Source organism: Schistocerca gregaria, chromosome 2 (assembly GCF_023897955.1).
Source record: "Schistocerca gregaria isolate iqSchGreg1 chromosome 2, iqSchGreg1.2, whole genome shotgun sequence".
NCBI lineage: Eukaryota > Metazoa > Arthropoda > Insecta > Orthoptera > Acrididae > Schistocerca > Schistocerca gregaria.
Window position 1 is genome coordinate 877,839,284 of NC_064921.1, and position 14,500 is coordinate 877,853,783.

The following is a 14,500-nucleotide window of genomic DNA, read 5'->3' on the forward strand; positions in this document are numbered from 1 at the left end:
CCAGTAGTGTAGTATTAGTATTAGTAGTAGTAGTAGTAGTAGTAGTGGTAATAGTTTTATTCCTTCGTGGATTACTTTTATAACGATACTGGAAATGTCTTGGTATATCAGTTGTAGACAGAAAAGAAAACGTGGTCAATTACACAGACAGTTACCTACTAGGTGTAGAAGCATGAAACCGAAATTTCCCTAGAGATGGAACTAACCGTCATTGGAGGGCCTTCGAGACCGGATCTGCAGCGCCATGTGCTTCCTGTAACGGCGTCCGCAGCTCGTGGTATAGCGGCTAGCGTTGCTGCCTCTGGATCACGGGGTCCCGGGTTCGGTTCCCGCTCGGGTTGGAGATTTTCTCTTTCCGGAGACTGGGTGTTTGTGCTGTTCTCATCATTTCATCATCATCATCGTTCGTGACAGTGGCTTGAGTGAATTGTGTACAAATTGGACGGTGTAAAAAAGGGGACTTTGTACAGGCGCTGATGACGACGCAGTTGAGCGCCCCACAAACCAAACATTATCATCATTCCTGTAACGGCTGACGACGAATGTCAGCACACAGTAACCCAAGTTCCAAACATCGGTATCAGTTTCTAACTCGCGAACACGTCGAGTTTTGTGCCTACGAACTACGATCTGCGGACAACAATGTTTTTCCGTTATCATTTGAAGAAAACTGCTGCCGAATCGCATCGAATGCTTGTCGAAGCTTTCGCCGAACATGCTCTTAGGAAACCACAATGTTTCGAGTGGTTCAAAAACAACGCTCTGTGTTTGCTGGGATCCGAAGGGTGTCATCTATTATGAGCTGCTTAAACCTGGTGAACGAATTAACAATGATCGCTACGAACAGAAAATGATCGATTTAAATAGAACATTACGTGACAAACGACAGGAATATTGAAAAAGGCAACACAAAGTCTTGTTGCTCCATGATAACGCCCATCACACACAGCAAAACAGGTCAGGGAAACAATCGAGGCGCTCAGTTGGGAAATACTAGGGCATGCGTCTTATTCTCCAGACTTGGCTCCGTCAGATTATCATCTTTTTGCATCACTGGGACACGCTCTCGCTGAACCGCGCTTCAACTCGTATGAAAATGTACGAAAAAGGCTCGCTGACTGGTTTCCAACAACAGACGTGTGATTATTGCTGGCAAATTCCGTTTTCATACTTCTGCACCTGGTACAGGTGGCTGGCTTTGGCGGTGACGTCACAGTAGGTACCACCCTGGCATTAACCTTAAGTAACTAGGGATACTATGGAAAAACTATGACTTCCAGGCGTGCGGTCGACCATCAGGCCTGACATGTATGTAGATGATTCATCTATAGGTATTGGTGAATGAATTTGTATCAAAATATATGACATAATATGTGGCCGCATCTTTCGATCGCCTTGACTTAGAAGCTTAAATTATTTACACCGACAAGGGACAGCAGACTTTAGTATGTGTCATAAATTTCAATTTGATACCTTTACCCGATACTGGACTTGAAGGCCATGATTCTTATAATCATTTGCATGCAGCTCTTGATGGCGAGAAATGAGATAGAGGTGGAATCTGTGTCGAAGGAGACTGCGTAGGACAGTTGCGTGGCTCATGCTACTTTCTCGTGCGATTGCACAGGAGCTAACGTGTGGATCAACTGCAGCAGCGGCAGAAACATTAATTTCCGCCTCTTCTGTCATCAATTTTTGCTTCTGTTACGTTGTCTAGTTGTTTACGCCGCTTCCAAGTAACTGGCTGAAGAGGTTGATGAATAAAAATGTCAGGATGGTTGACGTCTATTGGGGTATCTTACCCGCATACGCCGCACAAGGCCGAACTGCATACTTCTTATGCTCTCCATACACCATGAGCATGCAGGCTTTTTCTGCATTGGTAAATCCCATCGTACATTCACGACCTACTGCTTCGACTGCCATACACTACTGACTAGCAAGTCGCGACGCATACTGTAAGCAAACATATACCTAGCAATTAGCAGGTTCAATGGCACAAACAAGTGTCGGCGTGGGAAATTTTCAAAATACGATACCTTGTAGCGATTCGACTAGAATCCTGCAACAAACACCACTGATATTCTAGTTTACCCTACTTGTAGTTTGTTAATGCCGATAGGCATTGTTCCATCTAAGAAAGTGTATGAATAAAATGTTCTCCAGTTTCCAACCGCATCAAATGCTTAAAACTACACAAGCTTTCGACCAAGCACTCCTTGGCCATTGTCAAGTGATAAGACTGCCAGTGTGCTGTTGGTGCGCCCTTATACACTCCTGGAAATGGAAAAAAGAACACATTGACACCGGTGTGTCAGACACACCATACTTGCTCCGGACACTGCGAGAGGGCTGTACAAGCAATGATAACACGCACGACACAGCGGACACACCAGGAACCGCGGTGTTGGCCGTCGAATGGCGCTAGTTGCGCAGCATTTGTGCACCGCCGCCGTCAGTGTCAGCCAGTTTGCCGTGGCATACGGAGCTCCATCGCAGTCTTTAACACTGGTAGCATGCCGCGACAGCGTGGACGTGAACCGTATGTGCAGTTGACGGACTTTGAGCGAGGGCGTATAGTGGGCATGCGGGAGGCCGGGTGGACGTACCGCCGAATTGCTCAACACGTGGGGCGTGAGGTCTCCACAGTACATCGATGTTGTCGCCAGTGGTCGGCGGAAGGTGCACGTGCCCGTCGACCTGGGACCGGACCGCAGCGACGCACGGATGCACGCCAAGACCGTAGGATCCTACGCAGTGCCGTAGGGGACCGCACCGCCACTTCCCAGCAAATTAGGGACACTGTTGCTCCTTGGGTATCGGCGAGGACCATTCGCATCCGTCTCCATGAAGCTGGGCTACGGTCCCGCACACCGTTAGGCCGTCTTCCGCTCACGCCCCAACATGGTGCAGCCCGCCTCCAGTGGTGTCGCGACAGGCGTGAATGGAGGGACGAATGGAGACGTGTCGTCTTCAGCGATGAGAGTCGCTTCTGCCTTGGTGCCAATGATGGTCGTATGCGTGTTTGGCGCCGTGCAGGTGAGCGCCACAATCAGGACTGCAAACGACCGAGGCACACAGGGCCAACACCCGGCATCATGGTGTGGGGCGCGATCTCCTACACTGGCCGTACACCTCTGGTGATCGTCGAGGGGACACTGAATAGTGCACGGTACATCCAAACCGTCATCGAACCCATCGTTCTACCATTCCTAGACCGGCAAGGGAACTTGCTGTTCCAACAGGACAATGCACGTCCGCATGTATCCCGTGCCACCCAACGTGCTCTAGAAGGTGTAAGTCAACTACCCTGGCCAGCAAGATCTCCGGATCTGTCCCCCATTGAGCATGTTTGGGACTGGATGAAGCGTCGTCTCACGCGGTCTGCACGTCCAGCACGAACGCTGGTCCAACTGAGGCGCCAGGTGGAAATGGCATGGCAAGCCGTTCCACAGGACTACATCCAGCATCTCTACGATCGTCTCCATGGGAGAAAAGCAGCCTGCATTGCTGCGAAAGGTGTATATACACTGTACTAGTGCCGACATTGTGCATGCTCTGTTGCCTGTGTCTATGTGCCTGTGGTTCTGTCAGTGTGATCATGTGATGTATCTGACCCCAGTAATGTGTCAATAAAGTTTCCCCTTCCTGGGACAATGAATTCACGGTGTTCTTATTTCAATTTCCAGGAGTGTATGTGCTAGCTGCCGGCTGTGATGTCACTGGGGCCCGTGACATTGCCATATATGAGCATGTTTTGAGTCGGCGTTCGATGTGCCCTCTTGAATCGCGCGATTGCTGGATCTCACGCAACACTGAGCTGGAAGCCACCGTCTCTATTCAGGGTGCTTGCGGTAATTTTTATTTCAATAGCCTCCTTTATTAAACTGTCCCAGAAGTCATTAGTGCGAGCCACGTCAAATTTTATGTGGTGACCGTTTTCTAATGAATGCGCAGCTAACGCAGATTTCTCTGGATAATGTAGGCGATAATACCTCTCATGTTCTTTCCTGCGTTGTTCCACAGTGCACACTGTTTGTCCGATGTACTTCTGGCCACACTCACAAGGTATTTCGTAGACTTCAGGTGTTCTGAGACCTACTGCGTCTTTAACTGGTCTTAGTAATTGGATTTTCGTTCGAGTCCTGAAGACTGGTTTGATCTTGTATCTTTTCAACAGGCGGCTTATCTTGCCCGAAACAGAGCCACAGAATGGCAGCAAAGCAATTGCTTACATATTCCGCCCTCACAATCATATTCCGCATATCAAGACGCTTCATTCGAACTGAAACTCGATAAGATAAAGTCAATGTTATATGAATTCATGTAAACGATATGCAATAATCAAGTAAGCGCAACGTAGTGGAAATACACGAGGCTGGCGTACACACATACATTCCAGACACGAAAGTCACAGAAGCCTTTAGTTCGGGAGAAAAACCGCACAACGGGACGCTGGTCCCTTCAGAGGACGACCCAGCCTATGTCGGTCAGTGACCACCCATGTAGCGGACAGCGTGGGCCTGAGTGAAAGGGGGGAACAACCCCATGTTCGGCTTAAAAGCAAATTCCGCTACATTGTATGGGAACTGCCAGCCTACGCATTCTTTACACATAGCATGCAGTTTCAGAGATTTTCACAGGGAGACAGCAAACGCCAAACGCCAATGCTACAGGTTTCCGGATTGGTCGCTTTAAACGAAACATCATTCTCCTGTTTTAGAAGAGAAATGCTGATTGACAGACGATATTTCTGACGTCTTGAGCTGAAGGAATAATGGAAGAGACCGAAAGATATACTCCTTCACGTCTGGCGTGGAGAGGCGCCGTTCCGTTGTCTCTCTTGGAGCGAGGAACAAGTCTCTCTTCAGTACTTCACTGGGAGAGCACCTCTGTCGAGAGCGAATCGAAGTTCTACTCTATATTGAGTCCTTGCGATTAAGCATTGTTCACTGTGTTGGCTGCCACACTTATTGTGCGGTGTGAATGGACAGAGTTATAGTTAAACGCCTGTGAGCGAATTTTGAGTGGCATCACGGTGGACTGGTTATCTGACTGGTGTACCACGCCTATAGTTAGACTAGGGGCGAATAGGAATCCTTGACTTCATCAAGGCATAGGGATAGTTTGATTGCCGAAGGTCAATCCAGATAGAACGAGAGTTATCTTCGCTATAGCTGTTGCGAGCCCCATAATTTCTCCACAACAGTACAGTTCACTGCATTCCACACGCGACAGCCTCTACCGTACCTAGCAACATTCTAAAGGATAATTATTCAAGTTGAGTAGGCGCACCTCTCAGCCATTCTGCCAAGTCAACAAACATCTTAAACTTTGTATAGAAATTTCATTAGTGAATCCTATCCTCTAGAGGTAACTTCACATTCCGAAAAGAACCAGGATATAACTTGTTCAATTCATAACTAAAAGTTCCATTGTGATTTCTCAGAATTTTTGCAAACTAAATATGGTTCAAAAAATGGCTCTGGGCACTATGGGACTTAACATCTATGGTCATCAGTCCCCTAGAACTTAGAACTACTTAAACCTAACTAACCTAAGGACAGAACACAACACCCAGCCCTCACGAGGCAGAGAAAATCCCTGACCCCGCAGGGAATCGAACCCGGGAACCCGGGCGTGGGAAGCGAGAACGCTACCGCACGACCACGAGACTTAGGCAAACAAACTAAATATGGGTAGATCGCATAACTATTGAGGAAGTATTGAATAGGATTGGGGAGAAGAGAAGTTTATGGCACAACTTGTCCAGAAGAAGGGATCGGTTGGTAGGACATGTTCTGAGGCATCAAGGGATCACCAATTTAGTATTGGAGGGCAGCGTGGAGGGTAAAAATCGTAGAGGGAGACCAAGAGATGAATACACCAAGCAGATTCAGAAGGATGTAGGTTGCAGTAGGTACTGGGAGGTGAAGAAGCTTGCACAGGATAGAGTAGCATGGAGAGCTGCATGAAACCAGTCTCTGGACTGAAGACAACAACAACAACAACAATTAATAACTTCTGTTAGTTTCTTGTTTTTCTTACACTAACTAGCACTACTCCAGTACCCAAGTATCCCACTAGTTACGTAAGAAATTTTGTGAATTTTTGTGTCATTTCCTTACAGCGGACGACCTCAGAAGATATTTATTGCTGAAAGTTTTTCAGGCATTTATCTTTAGAACGTAGGAGCGTCTGTCTGACTTCTGTAGTAGTGTGGGGGTGGAAATTGCATCTTGCAGGAGCCACAGGGTAAAGGATACATCTCAGATTAATCCGTTCCGCAGAATAACAGAATAACAGATCAACCTCACACCTCAGAAAGTTTCTTTTCCTGCTCTTCGTCGGTGGTCTTATTCTGATGTTTCCCAGAAATCACTTCTTTCACTTGATGGGTGCTGTAGCCGTTATTCCTGAAAACCTTACGTAGGTGGCTCAGTCGTCTGATATTACACTTGCACGATGATGATGGCTGGTGCAGGTACAGGTCTGTGTGGGTGGGTTTTCTGTAGATGCTGTGGCCGAGGCACCCATTTCATTTACGGTGGACAAGGACGTTGAGGAAGTGCAATGCATTGTATTTTTCCACCTCCATGGTGAACTGGATATTACTGTTGATGCCACTGATGTGTTCCAAAAACTCGTCTAGTTCCTCGCGTCCGTGTGGCCAAATGACGAACGTGTCGTCAACGTATCGAAAGAAACACTCCGGCTTCAATTGCGCAGTATCTATGGCAACATCCTCATAATTCTCCATGAAGAGGTTTGCAACAGCTGGAGCCAACGGGCTACCCATTGCTACGCCGTCTGTCTGATCGTAATACTGGCCGTTGTACACGAAATAGGAGGACGTCAGAGTGTGCCTAAATAGCTCAACCACGTCACTTACAAAGTACTAGGAAATTAGGTCCAAAGCGTCTTTGATAGGCACAACTGTAAACAGCGCCACTACATCAAAACTAACCATAATATCATCCTCACTAAGGCGTAGACGGTCTACTATAGTTTCTCCAACATACAAGCTGGCGAAGTACGTGGCCAAGCTCCTCGACCCACATGTGGGACACTGCGAACATCATATAAAAAACTCAGCAGAATTTATCAGCAGAATCAACCGTCTACGTGTTGTACGACCCTACTCGTAACAAATCTAGCAGCCTGCCTCTGAATTGCTTCGATCTCTTCCTTCAATCCGACGTGGTCTATATTCCAAACACTCGAGCAGTACTCAAGAATAGGTCGCACCAGCGTCCTGTACGGGGTCCCCTTTACAGGTGAACCACTCTTTCCTAAAAATCTCCCAATAAACTGAAGACGATAATTTGCCTTCCCTAACCACTGTTCGCAAATGCTCGTTCCATCCCGTATCGCTGCGCAACGTTTTGTCCAGATATTTAAACGAACTGACTGTGTCAATCAAGACACTGGTAATAATGTATCAGAAATTTATAGGTTGCATCTTCCTACTCCCCCGCATTAACTTTCATTTTCCCACATTTAGGGCTAGCTGTCATTCATCACGCCAATTGGAAATTTGGTCTAAGTATTCTTGTATCTTCCTCCAGCCACTCAACTTCGACGCCTTAGAGTACACCACGACATCATCAGCAGACAAGTGCAGATTGCTGGCCACCCTGTCCGCCAAATCATTTATGTATATACAGAACAACAGCGGTCGTATCCCACTTCCCTGGGGCACTCTTGACGATACTATTGTGTCTGACGAACACTCGATGTCGAGGACAACGTACTGAGTTCCATTATTCAAGCTGCTCAAGTATCTGTCAACTTATTCCATATGCTCGTACGTTCGTTAACAGCTTGCAAAAGGGCACATTATCAAATGCTTTCCAGAAATCTAGAAATATGGAACCTGCCTTTTGCCCTTCATTCATAGTTATCAGTATATCATATGAGAGAAGGGCAAGGTCAGTTTCGCTTTAGCGATGTCTTCTAAAACCATGCTGATTCTTGGGCATAAAAATCTCAGTCTCAAGAAAGTTTATTATATTCCAAATTAGAATACGTTCATGGATTCTGGAACAAACAGTAGTTAGGGATAGTGGTCTGTAAATGTTGGTACAATATTTTGGCTCGTTAGATAAATACATAATCCTTAACGCTTGTAGTAAGTTAAATAGAGGCAGCCTGATCTTTCGTGCAGCTATAACACTAGATATTGGTTTTCTCCGCCTTTGCATCAGTCTTTACTGACAGAAACCACAATACAGTTAAAAGATTAGAGCTTAAATTCAAGTTACTTTATTTGTTTGCTCATTGTTTAATTATTTTGACAATGATGAAACATCACTGAAACATATCAGAGTGATAAAAGAGAGACTGCTCAAACTTGCTCATGGCAGGAGCAAGCATATGCATTATTGAAGGAGATTACAATACAAGAAGTGAGCTTTCATAAAGAAAAATCACCACAGGAAGAAGTTCGTACTTTCCGCTCTATAATAGAGGAAGTGAAAAATGCCAGCCGCCCGTAGTGGCCGCGCGGTCTTCGGCGCAATGTCACGGATTGCGCGTCCCTTCCCGCCAGAGTTTCGAGTCCTCCGTCGGGCATGGGTGTGTGTTGTTCTTAGCATAAGTTAGTTCAACTAGTGTGTAAGTCTAGGGACCGATGATCTAAGCAGTTTGCTCCCTTACGAATTCACACACACGCGGGAAACGCCAAATAACTTCCAACAAAGTCTGTAACCTGGGGTCCTTACCTCTGCTGTTCATGTTGTTGGGTTGCGCTGGGCCTTCTGCTCAGGGCGTAGCCGACCAGCTGATGGGACGCTCTGCTCATCTATGGTAAACTGAATTAATTGCCCCACTTCGTGTTGGCGCTCACCTTATCGTCCTGTTCCTTTGATAGCTGCCCACTCAAAACGAACCGTTACGAAATAAGAACAATTAAGACATGTTATCTCTGCAACCAACATCAAGTGAGGTCTCTTGTCTTTCGAGAAGGTCATATTAACGATTCAAGGCCATCTAACAACCTTCAGTGGCAGTGACAATCGTATATGTAAAATTTGAAGAACCTGTAAATTCTTGTGGAGAGATCGAACTAACTTGTCGTTCATGTAGCGCGGCTGTCATTTTTTCAGCTCTTGCAGTCTGGATGACTGACCCTTATAGTCTTATAAGAGAGACCGGTATTGTCTTGGTATGTTGATTCTGAGAACGACTAAAAGCAAGGGGAATCTACACTGAGGTGACAAAAGGCGTAGGATACCGCCTCCTACCATCACGTCGGAACTCTTTTTGCCCAGTTTAGTGCAAAAACTCGACTTGGCATGGACTCTACAAGTCGTTGGAAATCCTCTGCAGAAATATTGAACAGTGCTATCTCTATAGCCGCCCATGATAGCGAAAGTGATGCCGGTGCAGAATTTTGTTCGCAAACTGAGCTCTCCATTTATGTCCCATAAATGTTCGATGGGATTCATTTCGGTCGATCTGAGTGGCCAAATCATTCGCTCGAGCTGTGCACAATGTTCTTCAAGCCAATCACGAACAGTTGTGACCTGGTGACATGGCTCATAGTCATTCATAAATATTCCATCGTTGAATGGCTACGAATGGGCTCCAAGTAGCCGATCATAACCTATTCGAGTCAATGATCGTTTCAGCTGGACCGAAGAACCAAGTCCATTCCAGGTTAACACAGCCCACACCATTATGGAGCCACTACCAGCTTGCGCAGTGTCTTGTTGACAGCTTGGATCCATTGCTTTGTGGGGTCTGCGCCACGCACGAACCCTACCGCCAGCTCTAATCAACTGAGATCAGGACTCATGTGACCTGGCCACGGTTTTGCAGTGGTCTAGGGTCCAACAGATGTGTCACAAGCCCAGGAGGAGCGCTGCAGACGATGTCTGCAGACGACGTCGTGATGTTAGTAAAGACTGTCACGTCAGTCGTCTGTTGCCATAGCCAAATTTCGCCGCACTGTACTTACGGATACGTTTCTCGTACGCCCCACATTGATTTATTTCATGCTTGGCTGTCAGCACTGATAACTGTAAGCAAATGCCGCTGCTCTCGGCCGTTAAGTGAAAGCCGTCGGCCACTGCGTTGTCCGTAATGAATGCTAATGCCTGAAATTTGTATTCTCGGCACGCTCTTGAAACTCCGGATCTCGGAATATTGTATTCCGTAACGATTTCCGAAATGAAACCTCCTACACGTTTAGCTCCAATTACCTATCCGCGTTCCAAGTCTGTTGGTTCCCGTCGCGCGGCCATAATCACACCGGAAACCTTTTCATATGAATCACCAGAGTACAAATGAGAGCTCCGCCAATGAACTGTCCTTTCGTACCCTGTGTACGCAATACAACCGCCATCTGTATATTTGTATGCAGCTTATCCGATGGCTTTTGTCACCTCTTTGTACAGGTGATTTGTGAACTGCGTCAGGTGAAATTTACGCCCACAAAATATCGAAGAAAGGTCCACTAATCCCCATGTCCGAACCCGCAGCTTTCATGCCAGCGAGAAGTACCGTAGGCTCTAATGTGGTGTTTCGCTCTATAATAATGACTGGTGAAGAGGCTGGAATAGATTAGATTAGATTCAGTTTTCGCTCCATAGATCTAAAAATGAGATTATTGTCGTGGGTGTGGAACAATTCAGAAAGTATAACATAAATTTTAATATAATACTCATTACCCAGATTATCTGTCAGGAGATTGTCAAAATATGTGAATACATTGCAATTGTAAAAATATGTGAATACATTGCAGTTTTTATTCTCGAGTCTGAAACATAACACATTTACAGTAGCCACTTGCCCAGTACTTTGCAACCTCCAAGGTGCTTGGGGTGGCTTGAAGCAGATCATTGTTCGTGCAGGATGCAGGACACAAAGCGCACTGAAAACTTGGCTTGTGGTTTGTCGTTGTCCACAATCACAGGACGTTTCTTCTGTTATGAAGCCCCAACTCTTCAGGTTCTCTCTGGATCGTCCAACTCCTGATCGTAATCTGTTTAAAGATTTCCACACCAGCCAGCTTTCATTGTGTCCAGGTGGTAGTTCTTCAGCTTCTGGCATCCATCCGCGCAGGTGAGGCGTCGACTTCTTCCATAACTCCAGCCTTGCCTACTCTGGTGAAACGGTGAGCTTTCGGGTGTCCTGAGGGAGCTCTTTCGCGAGCCCAGCCGTTGCTGCCGTGGATTTAGTCCGTGCAGTGCATAGGAACTGTTCTGTTCCACTTTCAGTCTCTCCTTGTTGGCAGGCACTGCTCTGCGTACCCAAGTTAGTAGAGCTTAACTGTTGGGGTAGGTCTTAAGAACCTGTAATCAACCTGCAGGTTTCGTTGAGAGCAGTGTCTACTTGACCTGCACCAGACTGGGGGAGCATATTCGGCAGTAGGAACGCACAGTGACATTGCAGAAGAGCGAATAATTTGTGGATGTGAGCCCTTCTGTGTCTGAGTTCCGACGTAGTAGATGTGACGTCCCCGGAATTTTTTCTGTGGAGAAAGTTGAAGGATATTTGCCATCGTGATCCACCGACAACGCCTGACAACATGCGTTAGCACATTGTCAATGCTTGTGCGAACATTACGGAAGGCGAACTACTCGCTGTTGAGAGGAATGTCGTTACACGTATTGCCAAATGCATTGAGGTTGACGGACGTCATTTTGAGCATTTATTGCATTTATGTAGTATTAACAGGTAATCACGCTGTAACAGTCTCCGTTCTCAGAAATGTTAAGTTCAAAAGGTACATGTATCACATTGGAACAACCGAAATAAAATGTTCAAACGTACCTATGTTCTGTATTTTAATTTAAAAAAACCTACCTGTTACCAACTGTTTGTCTAAAATTTGAGCCGTATGTTTGTGACTATTACAGCGCCATCTATCACAAAGCGAAAAAAGTGGTCCAACTAAAACATTCATATTTCTTTACGTACTACACGAATATGTAATAAAAATGGGGGTTCCTATTTTTAAAAAATCGAAGTTGATATCCGTGTGACCTATGGCAGCGCCATCTAGCGAGCCAGTCATACGTCATTTGGTTTCCCCCTTCAAACTAGACAAGTTTCGTTCTTTGTAGATTTTTCGTTTGACGGTTATTTCGTGAGATATTTGGCCCGGTCACGATCAATGGACCACCATGTATGTGATGTTATAGTGCTTGCTAATATGTGTTTTTACCGTATGTAAAGAAATATGTGAAATTATAATTTACTAAATAATATTTGATCATGGATTAATGAAGCGACAGGGTTTGTGTATGTGATTTTATGTATTTGTGCAAGTCGTCGTTTGTGTAAAATGGTACACGCTTAAGGACAGTGTGTAGGGTTTGTATTATGTGAAAGCTGGAGTGCTTTTGTACTGTACGGAAGTCACTGTGGTAAGCGCAAAAGATGGCTTGGCTTTTTGGCGCGCTAGAGCTCGTGGTCTCGCGGTAGCGTTCTCGCTTCCCGAGCACGGGGTCCCGGGTTCGATTCCCGGCGGGGTCAGGGATTTTTCACCTGCCTCGTGATGACTGGGTGTTTGTGTCGTCTTCATCATCATCATCAATCATCCCCATTACGGTCGGAGGAAGGCAATGGCAAACCACCTCCACTAGGACCTTGCCTAGTATGGCGGCGCGGGTCTCCCGCGTCGCTCCTCTACGCTCGGTAAACGGAGTATGGGACTCATCATCATCATCACCTGTAGAGCGAGGGGAACGAAGAGACAGCAGTGAAAGAGGCAACACTCGGACGGAGAAGGCGAAGCCTTGCCTGTAAACTGTCGCACAGTAGCTTCGGGTGACAACTGCTAAATTATTACGGCTTTGGTACGAGTTGCTGGGCTATGTTATGCACGTTAAAACGTCGTCAAGAAGAGTTAATTAGTCCACACTTCAAGAAACGAGTACGCCGTAAATTGGTAGTGTTGCCGCCATTACTGTCCACCACGTCCAACACCTAGAGTCAACAAGTTACGAAATGTACAATTATACTTGTAAAAGCGTGTACCATTAATTCAAAACTAACTTGTTTTGAATAATTAATATGTTAAACATACAATTTGGTTCAGCCTGTTATTTCATTCCTAATCATTCACATATATAAGGTCCTTTCCTGGTGTTTGATTATTTCGAGTAAGTTTTTTATAAAAAGGTTTGACGTGCTTTATTCAGTATCTACAAGCACTAATTTTCATCTCTGAGTAAATGGCTGGAAATAATTGTTGTGAACTAACTTTTAAAGTAAAGGCGAAAGTACTGTATGATTTACGTAGTAGAAGTGCTGCAGTGAAATTTTGCTTAAACACTGTAGTAGATGTTTTTTCAGATAAATTTAACGATTTTAATATTCCTCGTCCCTTTGTGGCAATAACTGAAGTGAAAGTGAGTAAATAAGGTTCAAAATGGTTCAAATGGTTCTGAGCACTATGGGACTTAACTTCTGAGGTCATCAGTCACCTAGAACTTAGAACTACTTAAACCTAATTAACCTAAGGACGTCATACACATCCATGCTCGAGGCAGGATTCGAACCTGCGACCGTAGCGGTCGCGCGGTTCCAGACTGTAGCGCCTAGAACCACTCGGCCACCACGGCCGGCAGTAAATAATGTTTGAGTAAAGTAAAGATAAAACTGTTTCAGTTGTAAATGAAATTTGAGAAAATACAAAGAGTTATACAAAGAAAATGGCTTACGTGGCTCAGTAAAGCAGAAGTGGGGTTGCATAAAAATACTGACTGACAGTATGGAGTGACCACGTCCTACCTTTGGCTTTTGACAGATCATTTGTTAAGAGAAAGACATAAACAAAGTGTCTTGATTGATTTAAATGTGTGTATAATGGTATTAGAATATTTAAGTATTAAATTTGTTGGTTACGCAAAATGCAAACATAGACTCCCCACCCCAGCCAAATTTGTTTAGCATATTGTGATGATTAAGATTCGTGGCCTTTCGAGATCGAAGCTAAAAGATTCCCGTGTCTTTCTCAGAACTTTATTCTGGAAAGTTATATTTATTTGTGAAGTTATGTTAGGGCACAGCAGGGAAGTAAAAAAATGTTCAAATGTGTGTGACATCTTATGGGACTTAACTGCTAAGGTCGTCAGCCCCTAATCTTACACACTACTTAAGCTAAATTATCCTAAGGACAAACACACACACCCATGCCCGAGGCAGGACTCGAACCTCCGCCGAGACCAGCCGTACAGTCCATGATTGCAGCGCCTGAGACCGCTCGGCTAATCCCGCGCGGTGCAGGAAAGTAGGTCAAATTTATTTCTTCTGCTTCTCTGAAACTTAACCACTTCTTTGCCTAGAGAGGCTGCCGACCGTAAGTTCATTAGATATACCACTTAATGAACTTAGTACGGAAAGGTCCTAGGTTCAGCATTATTCAATTTTATTGAATTTATTTCCAACAAGAAAACGTTTAGGAAAAGGAAGTAATAGTCTGATTTCCATATCCATTAGTTACACATCATAGTCAAATGCTGTAAAAGAAGTAACAATTTACGACAGT

The 14,500-nt window shown here is 45.3% G+C and overlaps 1 protein-coding gene across 1 annotated transcript in view; it reads right to left on the reverse strand.

Annotated features, from left to right (window-relative positions):
- The window catches only part of LOC126335282 (sialin-like), a 267,278-nt gene extending 258,471 nt beyond the window's left edge, over positions 1–8,807 (reverse strand). The window contains exon 1 of the mRNA XM_049998367.1: positions 8,724–8,807. Coding sequence (XP_049854324.1) covers positions 8,724–8,736 — 13 coding nt within the window. The 5' untranslated portion in view covers positions 8,737–8,807. The remainder of the gene's footprint in view (positions 1–8,723) is intronic.
- Positions 8,808–14,500: the final 5,693 nt, after the last annotated feature.